Raw genomic sequence first — 22,431 nt, 5'->3', positions numbered from 1 at the left:
TATATAATCACGTTATATACCTCTGATTTTCCAACACGTTAAGTATTTGTTTAAAATCTGAATAGCACGGTAATGGTAGAATGGAGATAAACGTATTGTGTTGGAAAATCAGCGGTATATAACAAAATTATAATAGCTCTAAATTTTGTATTTATAACCGAACGCGTAGCGTGAGGTTTTAAATCAAATTTAGAGCTATTATAATTTCGTTATATACCTCTGATTTCCCAACACAGTATGTTTATCTCCCAATTGTGCACTTCGTATCCTCCTGTGACCCGTGTTATATTATACATAATAGAGCTGTGACAATATATCGCAATATCGATAATCGTGATACTGTGACGTTAAATATATCAGTACCTTTTTTGTATCGCGATATTTGTCGTTGACCTTAAAATGGTCAATGTTAACTAGAATTTGACGGTTATGCCAATATTACACTTTTACTTGCTATCAACATTTACGCTTTTATAGAAAATAACTAAAGGTAGCATGTCGCCATATGCATCGAATGGAATCGTATCGTTCCAAAATATCGCGATACGTATTGTATTGCGAAATTTCTGTATCGTCACACCTCTATTTCACAGACAGCATCACTAGAGTGAGTTTGGTTCAATGCCCTTAACATTCACAAATAAATAGACAAGAACGTTGACACACAATGTGGTTGAACCACAATGCATACACTTACGTCATGCATAAATGCATGAGTGACAACCTGTCCCATCCTGCCCGAACTTAATTCTATGCGTTCTACACAATTCCAGTCACATGCAAGGTTTAATTCCAATTTATTTTCGTTGATACGTAAGCGAATTAAAATTGAAAGTCACATCGGAAGGTTTCCCATCATATCGTGGCATTTTGTTTGATGAAATAAGGAAATCACGTATACCCAAATCTGCCAGTACGTTAGAAACAAACGTGTTCTTTTTAAAGAGAATTTGTAACTGTTGTGGATGAAAACCTTCCTTAACACATTATTTCTGTGAAGGTGATAATTTCTTTGCCCATTCATAATTCGAATAATGACGTCGACGTTATTTCGATGTTTATTTTCGTACTTTTACAGATGTTGTGACAGTGTACAGCGAATTATCTTTGTTTTGTTTTCATTCATGCCAATGTTCCCCAATTTTGCGAAGTCAGAAAATCGCAGAAAATATCCAAAACCTAAATCTTGTTATACACTAATCTGGCAGCGTACTACCGCACCAGCAATAAATGTACTTACAATAAAAAGGAACATTGTTTGACAAGGTCATCAGCTGAGAAACTGTCCTGTTTGGTATTGAAAACAAGGTATCCATACGTAATGATAATTTTACTTTGTAAGCCTTTCTGAGAGTTATCGTGACAGACCAACAGCTAGTCTCTGAAATGAACATATTTTGCAGATAAAAAAAGAGTTAATAGTAAAACAAATAAATATAATGATAAGGAGCCCTGAGGCTTTTTACACTTTCATACTTACTGAAGGTGTGGAAATCTTGACTGACAAATTTTCTGAACTTGAGCGGGTTGAATATATATTTGCTCTGATTACAGCAGTGTTTCCAAGTATACCATGCCAACCCGATTAAACCGTATGCAAAGCTATCAAAACGTATCAAAATGGTTGGACTGTTTTATGTGCAGAACAGTGAGTTGTTTTCGTTCCTTGTCAAACATACCTGAGGACACTGACGTGGAGAATACTAAATAAATAACAAATACGACCGTATTATTTTTTTAAGATTTGGCTTTCCCTAGTGGTCATGTGGAGAAAGTGTGAGGTATATTTAAAAGAGGGTATCTGTGATGATAAACATGTTAAAAATGGGTGTTTACTCAGTATATAGAATGGTATTCTGCATATGTTTTATGAAATGCTCCAATTGAAATGTATTTGAAAACGGTAACAGGCAGGACTGGGTCCGTGTTGCGGTATGAACGATATGAAATACAAAATAACACTCATGATAAACACTATACAGGTTCCTTGATCACACAGGAAGAATACAGTCATTACAAACGAAGCAAAGACGTGTTTCCAAGGAGACAACATGGCATTCTTTGATCCATCCATCCTCATCAAATCACCCACCCACCCGTCCACTCATTGATCTAACCTCTCACTCGCTTAATCACTCACGCAAGCACATACGTATGTAGATTTAATTTTCCGAAAGGAGTCAAATTTAAGTCAAGCAAGAATTATGTTTTGCTCCTCTTACTTGCTCGCTTGATCGCGTAATTGCTTGATTGCTTGATTGCTTGCTTGCTTGCTTGCTTACTTACTTCTCTGCATTGTGTCCATGCAGTTGATTTACAGTTTGATTCACACACACACATTTCAATACTATGCTTGTCGTAAGAGGCAACTAACGGGATCGGGTGGCCAGACTCGCTGACTTGGTTAACACATGTCACAGGTTCCCATTTGCGCAGATCTATGCTCATGCTGTTGATCACTGGATTGTCTGGTCCACACTTGATTATTTACAGACCGCCGCCATATAGCTGGAATACTGCTGAGTGCGACATAAAACTAAACTCACTCACTCACTCACCCACTAGAAACACGTCATCACTTCCCTGTATGATGTGTTGACGAAGACTCCCCATCGTGTGTTTGTGGCATTGACGGGGGATGAGAACAACATGCGGATATGGATGGGAATTGTATGTGATGACAATAAATACTAAATTACATTGCTGTGATCAGCACTGTCACATCGGTGTTTTACACACTCGTCATATGGACAGATCCGACAAACGAACTGCGCACATATGTTTTCTCACATTTATCACAGTACAAAGTTTGACGCCTTCATGGATACCCAGTTTGTAATGCCATGCATTTTCATAATAAATCACTTTGGCCATAATGGTCCGGTGCGTTCGTTCTATTGTACCTAATTCTGTTGAATAGTTGGGTAATCGTCACGTATCCCAGTTAACTATTCTATATTGGGATAACCAGTCTTCGAGTGATAACAGCTCGGTACATCCAGCCCTATATTGTCCCCCGATCACTGCGAATATAAGTTAATCCATGCCCTACTGATTGCTCTAAGAAGTACGTGCGCGAGTCTCTGTAAACTCAATAAGAAGTTCACGGCACAATTACAACATAGCACTAAAGTGTTTACACCATGAGACGTACTAACGTCAGGAAGGGATTGTAGTGCTTAAAACAACATACAACCCCGATACAACATCGACCTTCAAATCCAGAACCACGAACTGGTTCCAATGCATCTTGAAGCGACATCTACTTCCGGGAGACTCAGCATGAGCAACAACTGTTTTCAGGAGCAAGAGACTCCTTTGAATCCTTCCTCAGAGACAGTGGTTTTATTTCCATTGCCAGAGAGTTTTTCCTGGAGGCCACTTCCATGATATTATCTATGAGCTTCTCAAACAGTCGAATAACGTTGTAGTTCTTTACCACATCGATTTCCGTGTACGGAAGTTCCAAGTGCTCTGCATGCTTATCTCCCCTTTGTCGCGTCACTTCCCGTTCCGGTGACATGCATTTATTGCCCACCATGATTGATGACACGTGCTGAGCTGGGCCGTACGTCTCCAGGTCAGCGGACCTGCAACAAGTAGACTCATGATATTCATTGGAATACACTTAGTAACATCTCTACATCCATAAATATTAGTCAAGTCAAATATTCTAACAAATGTCGTCCTAGGTTTGTGAGAACCTGCATGTGAATTAGAGGATTCTCTCACATATGACACCCTGGTACCATTCGGACACAAGACATTTAAGCAAACAGTCGGCATTCCCATACACATTAAATGTTTTCAAATGGATCCTAATCGGCTTTTATATCATGCAAATTGGGGTTACTCTGCTTCAACCAGACCACGGAAAATAACTGTTATACACTGAGGGGAAAATATAAGTGCTTACGATACTTGTGAAAAATCTTGAAAAAAATAAGTGTACACTTGTGCTTTCGTGTGATTCCTTATATTTTTTCCTTCAGTGTCTATCATAGCCAAGTGTACACTTGTGCTTTCGTGTGATTCCTTATATTTTTTCCTTCAGTGTCTATCATAGCCATAAGTGGTATTATCCTCAAGTCTAGCCCACCAACCTAGTATTATTCACATGAATTGGATGATTCTTGTATAATTCAATGTTGACTCTGCTGATGAGAAATATTGATGTTGGAGAAAGTGTATTTTGAATTTCATGACATTTCCTTGCTTGACCTTAAAGCTACAGGAAAGATACGTTGTTGAGAAGACATACTAGTAATTTGTATTGTGACAAACAGCTAACGACTTCGGAGAATGATTACACACGATCACCCATTTTACCAAAGAACACCACCAATAAATTCTGAATTCTCTGACTTCTGATGGTGGAATTACTTAACATATTTTCAAAATAATTTAGGACTGGCACAGTTTCTTTTAATACAAAATACACCTAAACCAATTTGTCATAAAATGAACTTTTAAAATGTAAATTTATTTGTTCTTGTAGTTGAAATTATATAAATTATACCATGTTGCTGGAATGAATTTCTTGCGCAAATATGAATTATTTATTAAAACAAGTTGAACTACACTGGGGCGTAAAATAAATAAACCATGTTCTTTTAATGTAACTGAAAATTGAAAAACAAATATGTACGACTATGTGACTTTAACCACCATTCCCTCCTGCATTATGGAGTAAAGAGTATTCCAGCAATGCTTCATTTTGTAAACGAATATAGTGGTTTAATTGATTAATTAATTAATTCTTGCCAAATGATATGCCTGACATAACCATAAGCACTCGACTATTACCCGAAAATATTCAGAAAATTTGTAATTAAGCATCATATTATAAAATCAAACAAATATTAAGGTCTACTGTTGCCTCGCCACACTCTTGCGTAGATCGATGTTCTTACTGTTGATCACTGGATTGCCTGGTCCACGCTCGATTATTTACTGGCCGCCGCGGCGTAAAACTAAACTCACTCACTTACTGATACATGGACTAATACAGAGTTATCTCACGTGTTCGATGTTTAAGCGACCTTTGACTCATGTCGTGTGTGTTTGACACAAGGCAGTAAATGTATTGATAAATATCTATATCAGTGGGCGTTTCCGAATAAGACGCGACTCTATTTCTAACGGTATCTATGACAGTAGTGGGTTATTAGCTTTCACAACAATGGTAACACCTAAGACTGTTGGAATTCGTACTCTCCTGATTGTTATATAAACTGACGACTAAAATACACTTATATAAAACAGCAAAAGATATGCAAATTTTGTAAAGTTTGTAAATAGAAGACAAAAACATAAACACTTACTTTTATGCGATTTCTTTTTTTTTTCGAAACTTGCGTTTCTTTTGCTGTTCAGTATGCTTTTATATCAGTTAAGTTGACAAAACACCAATGATAGATGGTGGATGAAAATCTAATGAAAAGATAAAAATCTCAGCATAATCAACATGCAAGAGGACAGGCATACAGTAAATGATATTGGCACAGCAGTTGCCCGGGTTTAGCTGGAGTAGGGAAACCAAGTTTAAAACGTACTGGACACACCTGACACACCTCAAACCGCTCATGTTCCATGACATGCCACATTAATAGCGTGTGCGACCGCCCCTGCTACAAAACACCCCCAAACTCTCCAGCCCACAGAAATATTCAGTCGTGTATATGTCGTCATTCTTCCATTCTTTCGTTGATTGGATGGCGAAAATAGGCGCTCTCTCTCTCTTCTGGGGATTCGAACCCCTTCCTTTGAAAATTCCTGGGTCCACCAGTGGTATATGCCGCATCAACTTGTAGGCAATGTCGTCAGCAAGAATGTCCCGAACAGTTCGAGCTCTGTGGGGTCAGACGTGGTCATGTTGATGGAGGATACTCCATGGCAGCTGTTGTAGAATTGGAAAAACAGTTAGGCGCAGACTGTCATCCGCAGTGCCTTTATATTTCCGTCATCGATGACCAGTGTTTTTTCCTATCGACAAATGCCTCATCACGCCATTGTATCCTCTGAATGCAGAAAGCCGTCATTAATGGCTCCTTTCGGTGGTAAACACGCAGTTTGCCACCAGTTCTGAACAAACAACCGAGATTCATCAGTGAAGACGACCCTCTGCCAGTCACGTCGCTGCCACTTCTGCCTGTGACTATAATATTGCACTTTCAATAAGTCTCCTCGCTGTTAGGTTTGTAAGATCTAACTCATTCAGCCCAGGTCGACAATCCACCGTCATATTGCCCACCATGATTTACCGTCATTTACGTTATTTAGGTATAACGTCACTGTCAGGAGTAGATTCTGGAGATGCCGAGTACGCATATATCAGTATTCAACTAGCGCAATTACCCTATGTCTGAATATTCATTTTCTGCCTGACGTCTGTTTGCAGGACGTCAATAACACTGATTTCATCTATATCACACAGATATTCCTGGGGCCGCCTGTGACTTACCTTAACATTTCCTGTGAAGATTTCTTGCCGTAAGATGAACCCAGCATTCACCATGAGCTTACATTTTCTCATAGTTTCCCATCGCACAGACCCAAAAGCATATTTACATCTCTCAATTCGACCTTGTTGTATGTTGCAATTTTGACAAATAAACAAAATTATTAATGGATATCTTAAACTCTCGACTGCAGTGTCATTGGCGGTGTTGGTGGAGGTACACTAGAGACATGTGCTGGCTAGTGTATGTGGACATAATGCCATCCTTGGTGTTGATTGTAGGTTGACAATCTTTCTGGCAGCATCTCCAGTGAATAGACGTCAGTGTTCTCTTGTTGACAACAAAATTGTATCCCATGTGAATCAAATACTTGTCCATTTGTAATAAGTTAGTTTAAAGTCTGAGCATTCGCCATCGCTCAGCGACATTTACTTCTGACACTATAAAAATACTGGTTCTGTGTGATTTGTGTTCTCTTTGCTAAACAAAGTGATTTATGGTTGGATCTGAAGTTGTAGAGAAGACTGAGAGAAATCATACAGAGATGATTAAGCGTTCACCTGTCAAAACTAATTAATTGAACTGAAATCAATGATATCACCTCCTATACTTTTACAGGCTTTCATATCTGTGAAGGTCCCGGGGTAAAATAGGTCTTCAGCAACCCATGCTTGCCATAAAAGGCGACTATGCTTGTCGTAAGAGACGACTAACGGGATCAGTGGTTAGGCTCGCTGACTTGGTTGATACATGTCATCGGTTCCCAACTGCCCAGATAGATGCTCATGTTGTTGATCACTGGATTGTCTGGTCCAGACTCGATTATTTACAGACCACCGCCATATAGCTGGAATATTGCTGAGTGCGGCGTAAAACTACACTCACTCACTCACCCATTACAGGCTTTCATGTATAAACGTGAGTATGAATTGTTTCAAACAGTATTATAATATTAATTGTTAAGTGGTAGGTATAATTTGTCTAGTATTCAGATGGAGACCTTGTTTTTACTTTTCCGCACCATCAAAGTAGGCACGGGGAAAACATATTATGGACATAATGTCACAGGTAACGTATTACCCCTACACCGTGACTGACCAAGCTAACCCTAATACCTAATAGGCATAAGACACAATATTAGGGAAGTCAGCTGTCTTCTTTTTTGCATACACCTTGTATATTGTGTATACAATAAAGAAGATGACATCCGTAACATTTTGAATAGCAACTTATAGATGCCTCTCAAGAACCCCCTAATAGATAGGGTTAATTAACATAGAAGATGGTGATCGGGAATAACCCTGCACGTGTGGAAACGTGTGTGTACCGTTGTTATTTGAAATTTGAGAGCGACATTTGTCGAGACTAGCTATTTTGGACCGAAGGTTATCATTAATTATGACACGCTGGCCTGGTCACACATTTCTTATCTGAGAACCATTGGCAAGTATATGTCTGTTTATAGCATCCTAACTGTATTTATATCAACACGTGTCTATTTCAAGAAGTTACACGACGCCAGCTATTTTGTTATCTGACACTTCTGAGTCTGGTCAGAGATCACTGACTGCGGCTGGACAAGTACAGCGAGGTGAATGAGTATTTTGATTTCATAAACATCAGACGAAACGGTAGACACCTATTCATACTTGTATTCATTTTGAAAAGCTTCCAACCATCGCCGTCACACAGCGGGTGGATTGTTAACCTGAAAATCGGCTGTTCGGTTCCCTATCGCCTTGTACCCGAAAACGTGTTAAAATATGGTACATGATGTTGCCCTGCCTGACAGTTAAAGAATCGATGTTCAGAGTAGGGTATATATGGCCATTCGTTATCTTGGCACCTCAGTGACAGTTCACTTCATAAGTGCCTTAATCTGAACTAATTCATGGACCATGGGCTCACACACATTCACACACGTGCATATCGCTATATATCTGAAAACACATTGAGTGTGTGAGTGAGTGAGTGGGTATGATTTTACGTCGCATTTTAGCAATGTGCCAGCAAGATCACTGTGGGGACACCAGAAATGGGTTTCAATTTCCATTTAGCTCGTTTCACCTCCACTAAATCTTTGTTCTTCTACATAACAGTATTGTGTTATGCAGCACAGATGGTCTGAAAGACCGATGGACTAATCTAGCGTTTAATGCGTCCGCTCTTCACGCTGAAGGCCCTGGTTCGATTTTCTATATAGGTACAATATTCGAAGCATATTTCTGGTAATCACCCCATTCCGCAACTCACCAATTCTGGATATTATGAAACGTTTCCTCCCTTGTGACGTCAAACATCAGTATACAGCCATGAGCACCTCGGTAATAAGATGACGTCAAACTGCGGTAACGCTCTTGACCTGGAAGTAAAACATAAATGTGTTTAGATGTGTATATGTCTGTATGTGTGCTCAGCTGACGCAGCAGTGTAAGGAATACTGTAAGGGACTTTGTCGCAGTCGCGAGGTCATTCATTATGATAAAAGTGCGAAAACGCATAATAAGACGTTCACATGTCATTACTGTCAAAATAACAATCTTAGTCGCGATAGACCATGCGCCTTGTATTCAGTTTGTATTGTATATTGTCACATGTTCTTTTAATCATCATCATCATCATCATCATCATCATCACCATCATCGCCATCACTCGACCCGTGAATGTCCAGGTTAGAATTAGTCTGTAGCATCCCATCCCATCCCAACCCATCCCATCCCATCCCGTGCATAAGAAGCGACTGACTTCATAAACACGTCATTGCAACCAATTGTGTAGAACGATATTCATGCTGTTGATCACTGGATTGTCGTTTCCAGAATCCATCATTTACAGACCGCTGTTTATAGTTCGAATATTGCTGAGTGCGACGTAGAACTAAATTCACGCACATTATCCCTCGAATCACGTTCGTTAAATTATGTTCCAAGATCTGTCAGTTTTTCTCCCACGTCAAGCAAACTCCCGTTATATAACTAATTTACAGGAATACCTTCCAATGCGGCGTAAACCATCAGTCACTCGATCACCATCATCAACCTATTTAGCACATTGTAATTGACAATGTTGTCATGTTCATCATCATTACTATTATTAGCATCTTTCCTATTCCTGTTGTTGTGACCCGTGAAGGTCCCGGGGTAGAATAGGCCTTCAGCAACCCATGCTTGCCATAAAAGGCGACTATGCTTGTCGTAAGAGGCGACTAACGGGATCGGGTGGTCAGGCTCGCTGACTTGGTTGACACATGTCATCGGTTCCCAATTGCGCAGATCGATGCTCGTGCTGTTGACCACTGGATTGTCTGGTCCAGACTCGATTATTTACAGACCGTCGCCATATGGCTGGAATATTGCTGAGTGCGGCGTAAAACTAAACTCACTCACTCACTCACTCCTGTTGTTGTTGTCAGCAGTATACCCGAATATATAAACGTCCCCACCTGTAAATACTGGTAATCAATCCAATGCTCCAGTTTAGACCCACAGAAATATTTATACTAATATATTCAGCTTCAACGTGATAATGTTACAGGTCATGTCAGTTCACATGAACTCAACGTGTTAAATTCCCTTAGTTATCCAAGAGCTGTGGTTATGTGATTAGTCACGCGGATATCTATTTACGCCCAAACGCTCTACACCAGACTTTTGCAGGCCAACGCTCTAGAAAGACAAAACGATGTTGTTGTTCATTCCTTTGATGCATATTCAGTCATCTTTATTAATCCCTCTTAGCTTTTTTAAATCCGTTCTGTACTTTAGTACATCAGTATTGCTTGACTAATATACGTTTGTTGTTTTACGCCGTATTCAGCTAAATGGCGGCGTCTGGACCAGACAACCCGGTGATAAACAGCATGGAGATCAATCTACGCAATTGGGATAGTATGTAGCAACCACGTCAGTGAGCGTGGACAACGGTATAAGAATACGTCGCATCTAAATATAATAGAAAGTTGTCATCCATATAGTCTAATATCTTTCTTGAAAAACATTTGAGAAACATTTAGCGTATTTCTAACGTACAGCGTCAGCGAAAACGAATTCCCTTAAAAATTCTCAGTGTCAGATTTCATTTTGTACACAGAGCAAAATATCTATGAATTGACAATACCATTTAGAAACCAGTCAAATGTTTAGGATTAAGCTTTATCAGCAAAGTACAGATTCCAGTACTTTTCATGGGTTTCATGAGTCCCATTACATGAAAATCCCGGAATTCGATCTCACACCCCTAGAATCCGGCACCTAACCGCCAGCACACAAAGTCAGCCGTCAACACGACTTCCACGGGAAGATAGCTGTTTAAATTACACAAAGTGAAATAACTGATATAACCAAGTGTCGTCGTAAGTTGGTCCTGTATTTACGGTAGCACCCGCATTTCATGTGATGTCCCTTAAAATGCTTTTATTTATAGCCTGTCGCCGCACAGAAGTACTCCCGCCATGCACATGTTTTCAGTAAACATAGGTAATTTGCTGAAATGATAAACGTAATTAACACTCTGTAGTTTTGAAACGTTTTATCTTCATTGGTATTGGGTAAAATTGTTCACATTTTGAAAACTCAACCACGCCGTTAACAAAGAGACACACCTGTACATGACGCAGACGCAGCATTGTATTTATTTGATGAAGCACCTCGAACTCACAAAATGGATTCTATCCATATTTACTTAGGTTTGGAGGGTATGCTGCGGTAACTCATATTCAAACAACGCCGAATATTTGGACAATGCAGAACCGAGTTGTAAGGGTTGTTGAACTAGAATACGTCAAAAACGTTGACGTTAAAGTGCAGTGTACCTCGAAAGATGCAGAAGAATAAAGGACTGTGGAGTCCGACTATAAAACGTGTTAGGTCATCGCTGTTCAGTGAGTTCAACACAAAGATTCAACTAGTTCTGAAAAGTGTCTAGTCATACCCGTATAGTTAAGGTGAAAAGCCGTGAAGGATGATCTGTATGAGGTCATACGTGATCATGCTTGAAAAGACAGGTTATAAATAACTTCGAAAATTGTCAGAGGTTTTGAAATGTGAAATATGTTTTCAGAGGTAGTGAAATGCGAAATATGTATTGGTTGTCTGGGTATTGTTCATGTTGCATGACTGGTCAAACGGTAGCAACGCCTAGTATTGTCCTTTTCAATAAAACTGAGTGGATGTTGGTTTATGTCAGTCAACAGTAGGCCAGTTGTGTGACTGTGACCAAGTAATTTAATAGACAGGAGTCCAATCAGTGACTGCAGCCTCTGGAGATTACACAATGAGGAAAGTCACTGAGGTAGAACAATTGTTCTTTTCTAAACAGTTGTACCAGAGACGGAGAAAATGTGGCTGATTGATATCTCAGAGATAGTTGTTGTAAGTAGCATAGAGTGTGGCAACTTTATATCCGAAGCAATTATACACGAGACGGACAACCTGGCTGCTTCATATCCCAGGGACATTTGTACATGACACAAACACAACATGGCTGCTTCATATCCCAGGGACATTTGTACATGACACAAACACAACATGGCTGCTTCATATCCCAGGGACATTTGTACATGACACAAAGACAAAATGCTTCTTATCCCTGGGACAGCTGTAGGGGAACAAAAGCAATGTGGCTGTTTCATATCTCAACGACAGTGTTAATGAAAGACAATATGATTGCTTCACATCCCTAGGACAGTTGTATGGCTACTTCAAGTCCCAGAGACAGTTGTCAAGAGACAAAGACAAAATGGCTACTTCATGTCCCAGAGACAGCTGTAAGGAGACAAAGACAATGGGGCTGCTTCCTATCACCTAAAAAGTCACATTCATGATAATCATGACGACACATTGGTGTATGGCATAAGCTATTTCTTTAACTAACAGAGCTTCACCACATGCAGACATACGGTATTCTGATTTACCGCCGCAGACTGTTCCTGTCGTCGTCCAAGGGGAGCATGATATACGTGTAAGCGTGTGCTTGCCAGACATGCATGTCTCAACACACCAGTAGGGCTTAATGTGCTCGCTGTTGAAAGCCTAAACGATATTGGTTGTTTAAATGTATGTTGTGACTGAACATTTTACAGGCTGTCCAAACCAGTAGACTTCAAAATGCTGGCTGTTGCGTCTGACGCTGCGGTTAAGAATAGTTCAGAAGCATCATAAATGTACGATTGTCTTTGAATTAATGTGACTGAGTAAGTGAGTGCACTATGACGCCTCTTCTACTAACAGTCTAACAGTATTGCACAAAAATGGCTAGTGAAGATCGGGGTTGTCAGACTCGCTGACTTTGGTCATGCATTGTAACGTAATTGCGTAGATCGATTCTCATGATGGCGAGCCCTTGGTTTGTCTGGTCCTGACTCGATTATTTACGGACCCTCATTATAAAGTTGAGTTCGACAAGGCGAGCATCTCTATATTCTTTGCTTCTGCTTACTGAGCGCGGCGTCTAACTACAGTCACTCACTCATTCTTTTCTTCTAACATAATATTTGACATATTTTTGTGTAGTTGATTGTCATGTTTACATATTATATATGGTTAGCTGAAAATATAGGCTTCGTTTTTTGTACCTTAAGTTTGAAAACTTGTTGAAAAGGTTATCTCCTGACATCACATGTAATATTGATCAAGTGACGAATCAGCCTAGCAAATGACAGTGGGTTAGAATTGATCTTCAGTAACCTTTGCTTGTCACAAGAGATTACTAACGGGAGTCGGGTGGTCAGACTCAGTGACATGGTTGACACGTCATCGTATCCCTATTGCGCAGATCGATGCGCATACTGTTGATCACTGGATTGTCTGATCCAGCCTCGATTAATAACAGACCGCCTCCATATAGCTAGACTATTGCGACGTAAAATTAAAATTAAACTCACTCAATAGTTTTCATAAATGCCATGGCTACCTCGAGATTAGGCGGTTTAGTTTTATGTAGAAAACCATAGCTTGATCATGAATCAGCAGATGTTCTTTGAGAAATAAAACACACTTTTACCTGACAGTGTGTAACACATTTTGACCTTCGATGTAACGGTCTGGCGCCGCTTTAGACTAACTCCTACTGGATATGGCAAAGTCTTGTCCGTTTAAAGGAAAGAGATTGATGGGACAAATAGGAAAGTCCCGTCCTCTGGGATACCCACCTGAACCAGAAACTAAAACTGACCAGTGCAACCGCATGAGCAATATCAAGCAAATCAAGCTGAAGACATATCTTCATTTCAAAATGTAGGGGTGTTGGGGTAGTCTAGTGGTTAAAGCGTAATATCGTCAAGCCGAAAGCTGGAGTTCGATTCCCCACAAAAGGACACAATATGTTAACCCCATTTGTGTGTCTCCGTTGAGATGTTGATGGAATATTGTTAAACGCGGCGTTAAACCCTCTATCATTTTTACTTCAGACACGTTTGAGTGTTGTCTGTCTAAGAAGATTCATGTACAAATCCATCCATGGAGCGGTTGGTTAAAGCATTCGCTCGTCACCCCGAAGATCCGGGTTCGATTCACCACATGGACACTATGTGTGAAGCCCATTTTTTGTGTCCCCCCCACCGTAATATTCCTGGAATATTGCTAAACGGCGGCCTAAAACTGAACTCACTCATTCATTCAAAGCGCGCCATTCCATTTTTGCTCTAAAGCCGTGTGATCAGATATACAGAAATTGAGCTTTAGGCAGAGCGTTTTATGACATGTGGATAATCTTTCCAGATTTGAAGGATCAGTGACCAAATGATGTTCAGCAGAGTTCCCAGTTTTCATTTGTACCATATATTTGCATTTTGATGAAGGCTTAGTGACCAAATATTGAGTCCAGATCCCAAGTTTCATTTGTACGATATATTTGCATTTTGGACCCTTCCTTCATAATAAATGAATATGTATAATGTAAATGTCAAGTATATTAATATATCTATGTTGAATAAGTCATTTGTATATAACAGTGGTGATATGGTAATAGTCGTTTACGTTGTCATGACAAATGTTCGTCTGGAATTAATAATTCATGATGTTCGCCATTGCAGTGCTTTATTGATACATTTAAAAAGGAATTATTCTGGCATTGTGTCATATGATGACGAATACATCTCGGATTAACAAGAGAAGATGTTCCATAGTCCGATGCACATTTACTGTTCCATGGGATGTATACTCTTAAAATAAGTAGGGGGACTTCATTTTTAGCTTACGATTCAAAACACTGGGAGATAAATCGGAGTCAGTAAATGTTGATTTGATAATAAATATGGAAAAAATGCATGTTTTGAAAGTACACACCTCTTGCATTTCCTTATAACCATAGTCATGTGTACATTAATCGCCCTTGAAAGATGATTGGTGTGTGACGTGAAATTTGCATGTGCACGAGTTTCATTTTCAGACAGAAAACTGGCTAGAAATAAATACTAGCCAGATGCAAGATGATTGTTAAAATTCATTGTCTACAATAATTTATCAACCTTCTTAAAACAGTCAAAATAAAAAAGGACACCTCATGCAGGTATATTTAGGAGTGGTGAAATGAGAAAGCGAAAAGGTAGTGCGTTCATATTAACGGTTATATTTCATATTAAAACTGAAAGGTCAGGTTTCTCTGGATGTTTGTGATTATCAATAGTGGTAGCCCCACACACACCACAGAGAAACTGGTTTGCAAATTACTCTCGACATCTACCATGAAAAGCATGGAGCTTTGTACAACATCGTTTACGGGGCTTCGTTAAATATTCATACTCCAGGGATGAAAGGATTAGCCCAACAAGTCCTCTGTCCTCAGTATTGTTCAGTCCGTTCTCTATATTGATATCTAATTGAGGAATATCATATATTCGATATTCCGATCTTTCAGATTCCGGGTATTAAACATTTTTTTCTGGAAATTTGGGCAATCTATAATAATCTATAATAATGTAAAATACACAGCGCTTACCACTTCCCAAAAATGTGTTCAAGGCGCTTAGAAAAGTCTCATAATGTTCACCATTAAGCATCAGGGAGAATGTTAATACTCGATCTCTTTGTCGTTTATACGAGGACGGTTTGTTCTGACTGAGTGGAACACCGAGATGAATTAATTTGCTATCATGAGCAGGTGTGAGACAAGGTTTTGTTCTAAGGCGTTCAAGATTATTATATTTTTCTGATAAAGTGTGTGTGTGCTCGTATGTATCTTACCATGGTTACCACGTTTATACGTATTTGATTCTAAGCTGATGTCATTAAAACTTTTTCTTATCTAAAATACACGGGGAAGGCAATATCATATTAGTATATTATACCAAAACCTACCAAGTGAAGGAGAGTACATACAAATGTACATACATTACTGTTTCTGACACGGCTATAAATCAAAAGAGGAAATTGTCCCAGTATTCTGGTATGTTTTCTGAATTATCTTGGCAAGAGACCATAACGAAGGGACATGAATGACCCCATTGTAAGTGTCCACATACCGTATAAACGTTGGAACGTATTTGCGAATGTCCCATTGCCTCGGTGTAATGCGAAAGTCCTTGTTCTATTGCATTAAATGATACAATGCAACACCCAGACATGTATGATTAGTGCCACTGGTGCAGCAGGATCGCCTACCTTTTCGCAAATAACTGGTCTCTCATTTGATAGTGATTTATAAATACCTGCTTACTTTAGTCAGAATCGTAGAATGGGGTCTTCCTTCAACATACATTTCATATGTTTCGTCATCAGCATTGTCACGTTTAGTTCATCGTCGGTCTCGTCGTCGTCTTTGTTAACGATGATGTTCATGACGACGACGACGATGGTGATGATGATGACGACGACGATGATGATGAATTTGTTGAACAAAATGCGTTCTTTTAATTTGGATGTATCAGAAAGAAATTCTCGTATGTCACCTACTCTACGTGTCCGTAACTATGCCCGGGTTAACATTACAGGTCACCAACAGCATAAGCTTATGGACGGGGACGTCATGTGTAAGGTTACATTGTGTGTTTGGACGTTGACTCCTCTATCCTATGAACTGTCCTGTAATACACCTGACAAGTTGCTTCATTGACTACACGAAGTTTCAGAGAGATGTAGGACGCTTCCTGCATTGCTTGACGTTTTGGCCCTATTCGTCGGGATGACGGCCTCGGTGGTCAAGGCCACCGAAAGGAAAAGGGAGGGTTCGATGCCCTGACCCCGTCACGCTCAAAGACGTTAACGTGTAGGACGTGCTATTTCGATGACAAGTGCAAGACATCAAGGCGATGAAACACGGCTTGTCCGCTTGGAGTCAAAATAATGTGTCTGTTAAACAGCGGCTTGGCTTCTCCAATGTCTAGAACTATCAAATAAATACAAGCAACCACTCATACGTTCATTACGTAGGTGCATTAAGCACCGACACGCCGATGAGGTCACACAGTCACATAACCTGTTACATATTTTATATATCTTAGCAAAGGGCTATGTCGTATTATGGTGAGTCTGTCAGACTAGCTGTTTCAACTTCTGAAAAGAGATGATTTACGACTTGAGCCTATGTCACCTAAAGTGTACTTACCGTGACAATTCCTGGTTAGAATACGTCCTCACCGGAATGTGCCTTAAGAAGTGACTATAAGGGAACGGGTGGTCAAGATCAGTAAATGAGTTGAAAGTGTGCCGAATTTGCCCATTATATTAATCACTGATGCTTATGGTCCCGATACTATTCTGCAACATTCTGCGTTCGACGTTAATCATTAACGTACTAATGAAGGTATGGTTACTGCAAGGAGGACAGTAAATTACCTGACCTAACCTTTGCATCAACACTTGCTAACGGATCAACCTGTGAACACGTTCCTCGCCTCGTGTTACAGGCATCATTTTATGAGTCCTGATGCATTAGGCAACAAACAACAAGTTTCATTCTTTATCCACAAGCGCTATTTCAGGATATGTTGGCCTTTTTCGTGAACTCTCCGGCATCGTAGACTTTCAGTCATCCAAAGACACAATTAGAATGTTATTTTGGCTTCGTTTTCCTGTTTTTCGTTTACGCCTTTTATTTGTTTAATTTTACGCCTAATATGGAGATAACTTTCATTCTGTATCCACAAAATCTATTTCTGGACATATTGGCCTTTTTCGTGAATCTCTGATAATGTCACTTAATTTCATTTATCCCTTAATATGCTTAAAACGATTTTGCTCTGTTTCAGTTTTACGACCAGTAATCAGGAAAACTGTATTTATTTATTTATTTATTTCAGGAGATGCTGACCCTTCTGGTGGATCCTAAGGAATGGTTACTGATTTTCAGTCATCCATTCCTGTAATTTGGGGCGGGGAGGGGGGGGGGGGATTTTATTTTACGCCCATCAGCAGACTGACATCAGCGTTTATTTCAATACAAAGTAACGCATATGGTTAGTATACCTGTTGTGTAATACTAATATGCTTTTGTTTATTTTGTGATGTGACCGAAAAGAAACAGGTGGGTCTCAAACGTTTGTACTTTTAAGGTTGCCTTTGGCTGTGCCGGCTAAGACGTAACTAAGGTGATGATGATTTGATCTTTTCATTTTGTAGTCATTAAATATTAATTTTAATGTATCGTGAGTTCTGTAAAATGACCATTAACATTTTATTAAAACACAGATGGATAAGAAACCTGTAAAGTGATATGAATGTCTTATGCAGATTATTACCTACCTCCAGTGTCTGTTATTCTCGCTAAGATGCACTTCTCATTCCTGTTGACCTCTATTTCCACATAACCATTCCTGTTAGATCGCCCACAGCAGCATCTGACTGAACCCTCCTTTTGTTTTCCGAGATAATTCATCAGGGTACTCTTGCCCACACCGTAGTCTCCAAGAAGGATGATCTTAACGTTGTAGTCATAATGAGCCATGTTTTTGTTTGATGTATCCTTGCTTCTCCAGATTCAAAAGCAGACTGAAGACTTGATTCTTTTACACGATATCCTACGACCTATGGGCAGGTTTCCATTTTCAAGTCAACACAAAGCACTGTCAGGACTCCACGTGTTTATCACATATAGAAATAAGCTGTTCACAAGCTTATTCAAACTAGTTTCCGCCCCTTTGGTATTTTTCGCGTTTCTCATTAATGAAACGGGACAAAGCGTTGCACCTTGTTTGATTCCAAGCACACACTGCGGTTTTTGTTAAATGTTAATCATCCGTCCCAGCTGGTCACAGGTTGCAAGTACTGCAGCCAGGTAAGCAGGGCTCTCTCTCTAATAAAGAAATCTACCACAATGCCATATGTCCGTCCGCATGCATTAATTACCTCAAAGGCGTATTCCGAAGCACTGTCCATAAAAGAGTGCGCGCGTATTCCTCTCCTCTCAGGCAACAGTCAAATGTATATGCAGCTTAAATATAAATATCACAATCTGGTAACAGAAACGTTACAAGTTACATATCCACAGCTGGTCATTTAAGAATACTCAGCGTGTTCAATGTGTATGTTCTGAGCTCTCGACGCCTGTTCCGCATGTGGCTGTCAAACGTTCACAACATCAGATATAAATCCTTCTATCGTTGGTTTGCTGATTTTGTCTGTTGTTGATAAAGCCATGTCAGGTTACGCGTTGTGTCACTGGAATATAGTCCTATCACAAGACTCGGGGAGCTCCATGCAATCTTTCGAGTCTCATCAGAGCTATTTTAGTCCCAGCCGCCGCTCTTGTGGTGAGACACTCCAGTGTGATACCTGGGCTGAAGTCTCGCGACTGAAGGAGACGTGCTGCCCTGAGGTCAGAGGTTGTGTCAGTCAAACTTTAGTACAGATGAGATCTCTCCTTGGTAGGAAGTGAAATAGGAAGGACGGATTTGTTAGCGGACGTGTGTCCCGTCGAGTAAATATATAAGGTGTTATAATGGCTTTGTGATTTTAATTTATACCCGAACAATAGCGACTGGCAACGTGGTAACGCCCCTTGACGACAAGATGGATTGGTCAACGGGCGGTTAATCAGGGCCATCGCAATACGCCATTTATGTGCGTTGTACGTCACAAAACAATTACATCTTCTGGGGGACTCAAATGTCTCAACAAATGTGACATCGATTAGATAGAACCTAACGTCACTGTTACTGCAAGACTAAAGGGAGACTATGGTGATACCTCAAGTATGGGCTGACAGGTACGCTGTGGTAGGAACTCTCTAATGTGAGTCTATCCTGCTCACATATGGCACCCGCCATTAACATGAAGGGTGCATCTGCAGTGAGTCAGTTACCGAGTACAATTTTACGCCGTTTTAGCAATGTTCCAGCAATATAACAGGGTGGGACATCAGAAATTGGTTTCACACATTGTATCCACGTAGCGTAAATTTGGAATTCTTTCAGCGTTGTCACAACCCCTCGTGTACAGTACACAACCCTGTGCACTTAAAAGAACCCACGAATCCGTTGGTATATGACCAGATGGTGGCCACATGAACACGTGCATACACCTAGTTGCGGGTGCAGCAATGTGCAGTAAACTTGGACAAACTGTTGTGACTGTGTGGCCCAGTCCACCCAACTATCAATTGGGTACCTCGTTAGGATGATTGCCACAATAAACTCGGTGCGCCTGGTGGCAGCAAGAGTTGTATATTCCTCAGGGTGTTGAGATTGAAATACGATGTGCTGTTGAGATTGACATCCAGTGATCGAGGGGAAAATACCAGCGCCTTGAGCACGCACTAGTGGATATCTGCGCTATATAAATATCCTATCTATCTGTCTAATTCTAGGAAAAGGAAGACGTTTAGAAACGAGGATTTGTGACACCTTTTAAACGTTACGGTAGTAATTGTAAATAAATCGTTTTGAGAGTGAGTGAGTTGAGTTTTACGCCGCGCTCAGCAATATCCAAATTATATGAAGGCGATCTGAAAATAATCACGTCTGGACGAGGCAGTCCACTGATAAACAGGATGAGCATCGATCTACGCAAATGGGATGTCAACCAAGTCAACTAATCCCATTAGTCACCTCTTACAGGCATGAAGATCAGTAAATCTAACTCGGACCTGCATGATCGTGTGAGTACAACAATGACGTATGTGTGACGTATCCTAGATGTTGTAGTGACATGTTAATAAACTGAGACTATACCGAGGCCACAGGCAGGTCTATCTGATACAAGACCCCATATCTAATTTTACAGGAAACTTAGATCGGAATCATCCCTTTCGAGTGGAAACGGGCGTTGTAAAAATAGAAATAGAAGAAGAATAAAACTAGAGTGAGTGAGTGAGTGAGTTAAGTTTTACGCCGCACTCAGCAATATTCCAGCTATATGGCGGCGGTCTGTCAATAATCGAGTCTGGACCAGACAATCCAGTGATCAACAACATGAGCATCGATCTGCGCAATTGGGAACTGATGACATGTGTCAACCAAATCGGTGAGCCTGACCAACCGATCCCGTTAGTCGCCTCTTACGACAAGCATAGTCGCCTTTTATGGCAAGCATGGGTTGCTGAAGACCTGTTCTACCCCTGGATCTTCAATAAAAGAAGAAGAAGAAGAAGAAGAAGAAAGAAAGAAAGAAAGAAAGAAAACAGAAAGAAATTAAAAAATTGAATTGAGTGTCATACTTTTTAAAAGTGTGCTGTCATCAGTGATTCATTGGTCTATGAGGCAATGTGTACACGTAGAACATATTGCCCATTAAAGGAATATGTTAAAGATTAATGTAAAACATAATGCAAAATAATAAAATGCAATCCGACCCAGTTAGATGATAATAACTTTAAGTGTCTGATTTATGGACATTCCTATAAAGAAAACGTGTTAAAACCGTGCGGCTATGGCTGTTTCCTGGCATTCGTTGGATAATAAGGTAACAGTTGAGGATAAGACATTGAAGGACGTATCATATATATGAAAGTATAACTGTCCAAAGTGATCTTGATTTGTCGCAGGCTATTCACAATGTTATATTTCCTATAATGTTGGTTTGTGTATATGGAACGAACGCACAACGCAAAAAAAGCAACTTTTATTAACGAATATTTAAATTCACGTTAGTAAGTATCAACTTCCATGGACATGTCATGGAGAAAAAGTCAGAAATGTCACAAATATCAACTGGCCTCAACAAATCATAAAAAAACTTCTCTTTGCACAATAAGCTGACCCCGAGCAGTTTCATTCAAGATTGTGGAAACAGAAATTATTGTACCACGACAATCATTCACCTCAGTTATTGACTAAATTATGAACTGCCAGAAAACTAGTAAAATAGTACATATACTGGGTGAGTGATTTTGGTTTTACCCCTCACTCAGCAATAAACCATCTATACGGTGACCGTCTGCAACTAAAAGAGTCTGGACCAGACAATCAAATGATCAACATCATGATATCGATCCAGGCAATTGGGATGCGATGGCGTGTCAGCCAAGTCAACATGACCACCTGATCCCCTTAGTCACCTCTTACGACAGGGATGGGTTACTGAAGATGAGCTCTAACCCGGATCTTCATAGGTACCCGTATGTAGATGGGCATTAAAATTGAAGAAAATACGATTATATACCCATGAGCACCCAGAACACATAAAACATTAATCGCAAGAAGTAAAATACCGATTTGTTATCGTTGCGTGCAGTTTTGGTTCTGAACTCTACCTGAACCCGATCGATTGGTATGATTACAATAACGTCCAATTCAGCCATGAATATAAACCCTGAAGCAAGATTGGGCTATGGGACCCGTGTATTTTCATGGACTGTATCACGTGTTTTTTAAGGCAAATTTTAAATGAATGAAAAAGGATATGGTGTAAGTACCATATGCTCTATAAATCCGTTTTGTTGCATTTTATGTATTTTTAATTTTCCTTTCAGTCGTTTATTCGTAAATCATCATTTTTAAATTATTTTTATTTACACGCTTAGATCCTCCGTGTGGACATTCTGTCACTTGATGAACCATCTTTTGCCATTGTCAAGAGGTTTGCGCAAAGGTCAAAATGAG

The 22,431-nt window shown here is 39.9% G+C and overlaps 1 protein-coding gene across 1 annotated transcript; it reads right to left on the bottom strand.

The window, feature by feature from the left end:
* Positions 1-1,970: 1,970 nt before the first annotated feature.
* Positions 1,971-19,184, bottom strand: LOC137297622 (ras-related protein Rab-3A-like). Its single transcript, XM_067829500.1, has 3 exons — positions 18,137-19,184; positions 8,715-8,823; positions 1,971-3,590 (listed from the first exon to the last, which is right to left on the bottom strand). Exons 1-3 carry the CDS (start codon positions 18,336-18,338, stop codon positions 3,278-3,280), a joined length of 624 nt encoding a protein of 207 aa, XP_067685601.1. The 5' UTR covers positions 18,339-19,184; the 3' UTR covers positions 1,971-3,277.
* Positions 19,185-22,431: the final 3,247 nt, after the last annotated feature.

Source organism: Haliotis asinina, chromosome 1 (assembly GCF_037392515.1).
Source record: "Haliotis asinina isolate JCU_RB_2024 chromosome 1, JCU_Hal_asi_v2, whole genome shotgun sequence".
Lineage (NCBI taxonomy): Eukaryota > Metazoa > Mollusca > Gastropoda > Lepetellida > Haliotidae > Haliotis > Haliotis asinina.
The sequence above is the reverse complement of the archived record's forward strand: the minus strand, read 5'-3'. Positions and strand labels throughout refer to the sequence as shown.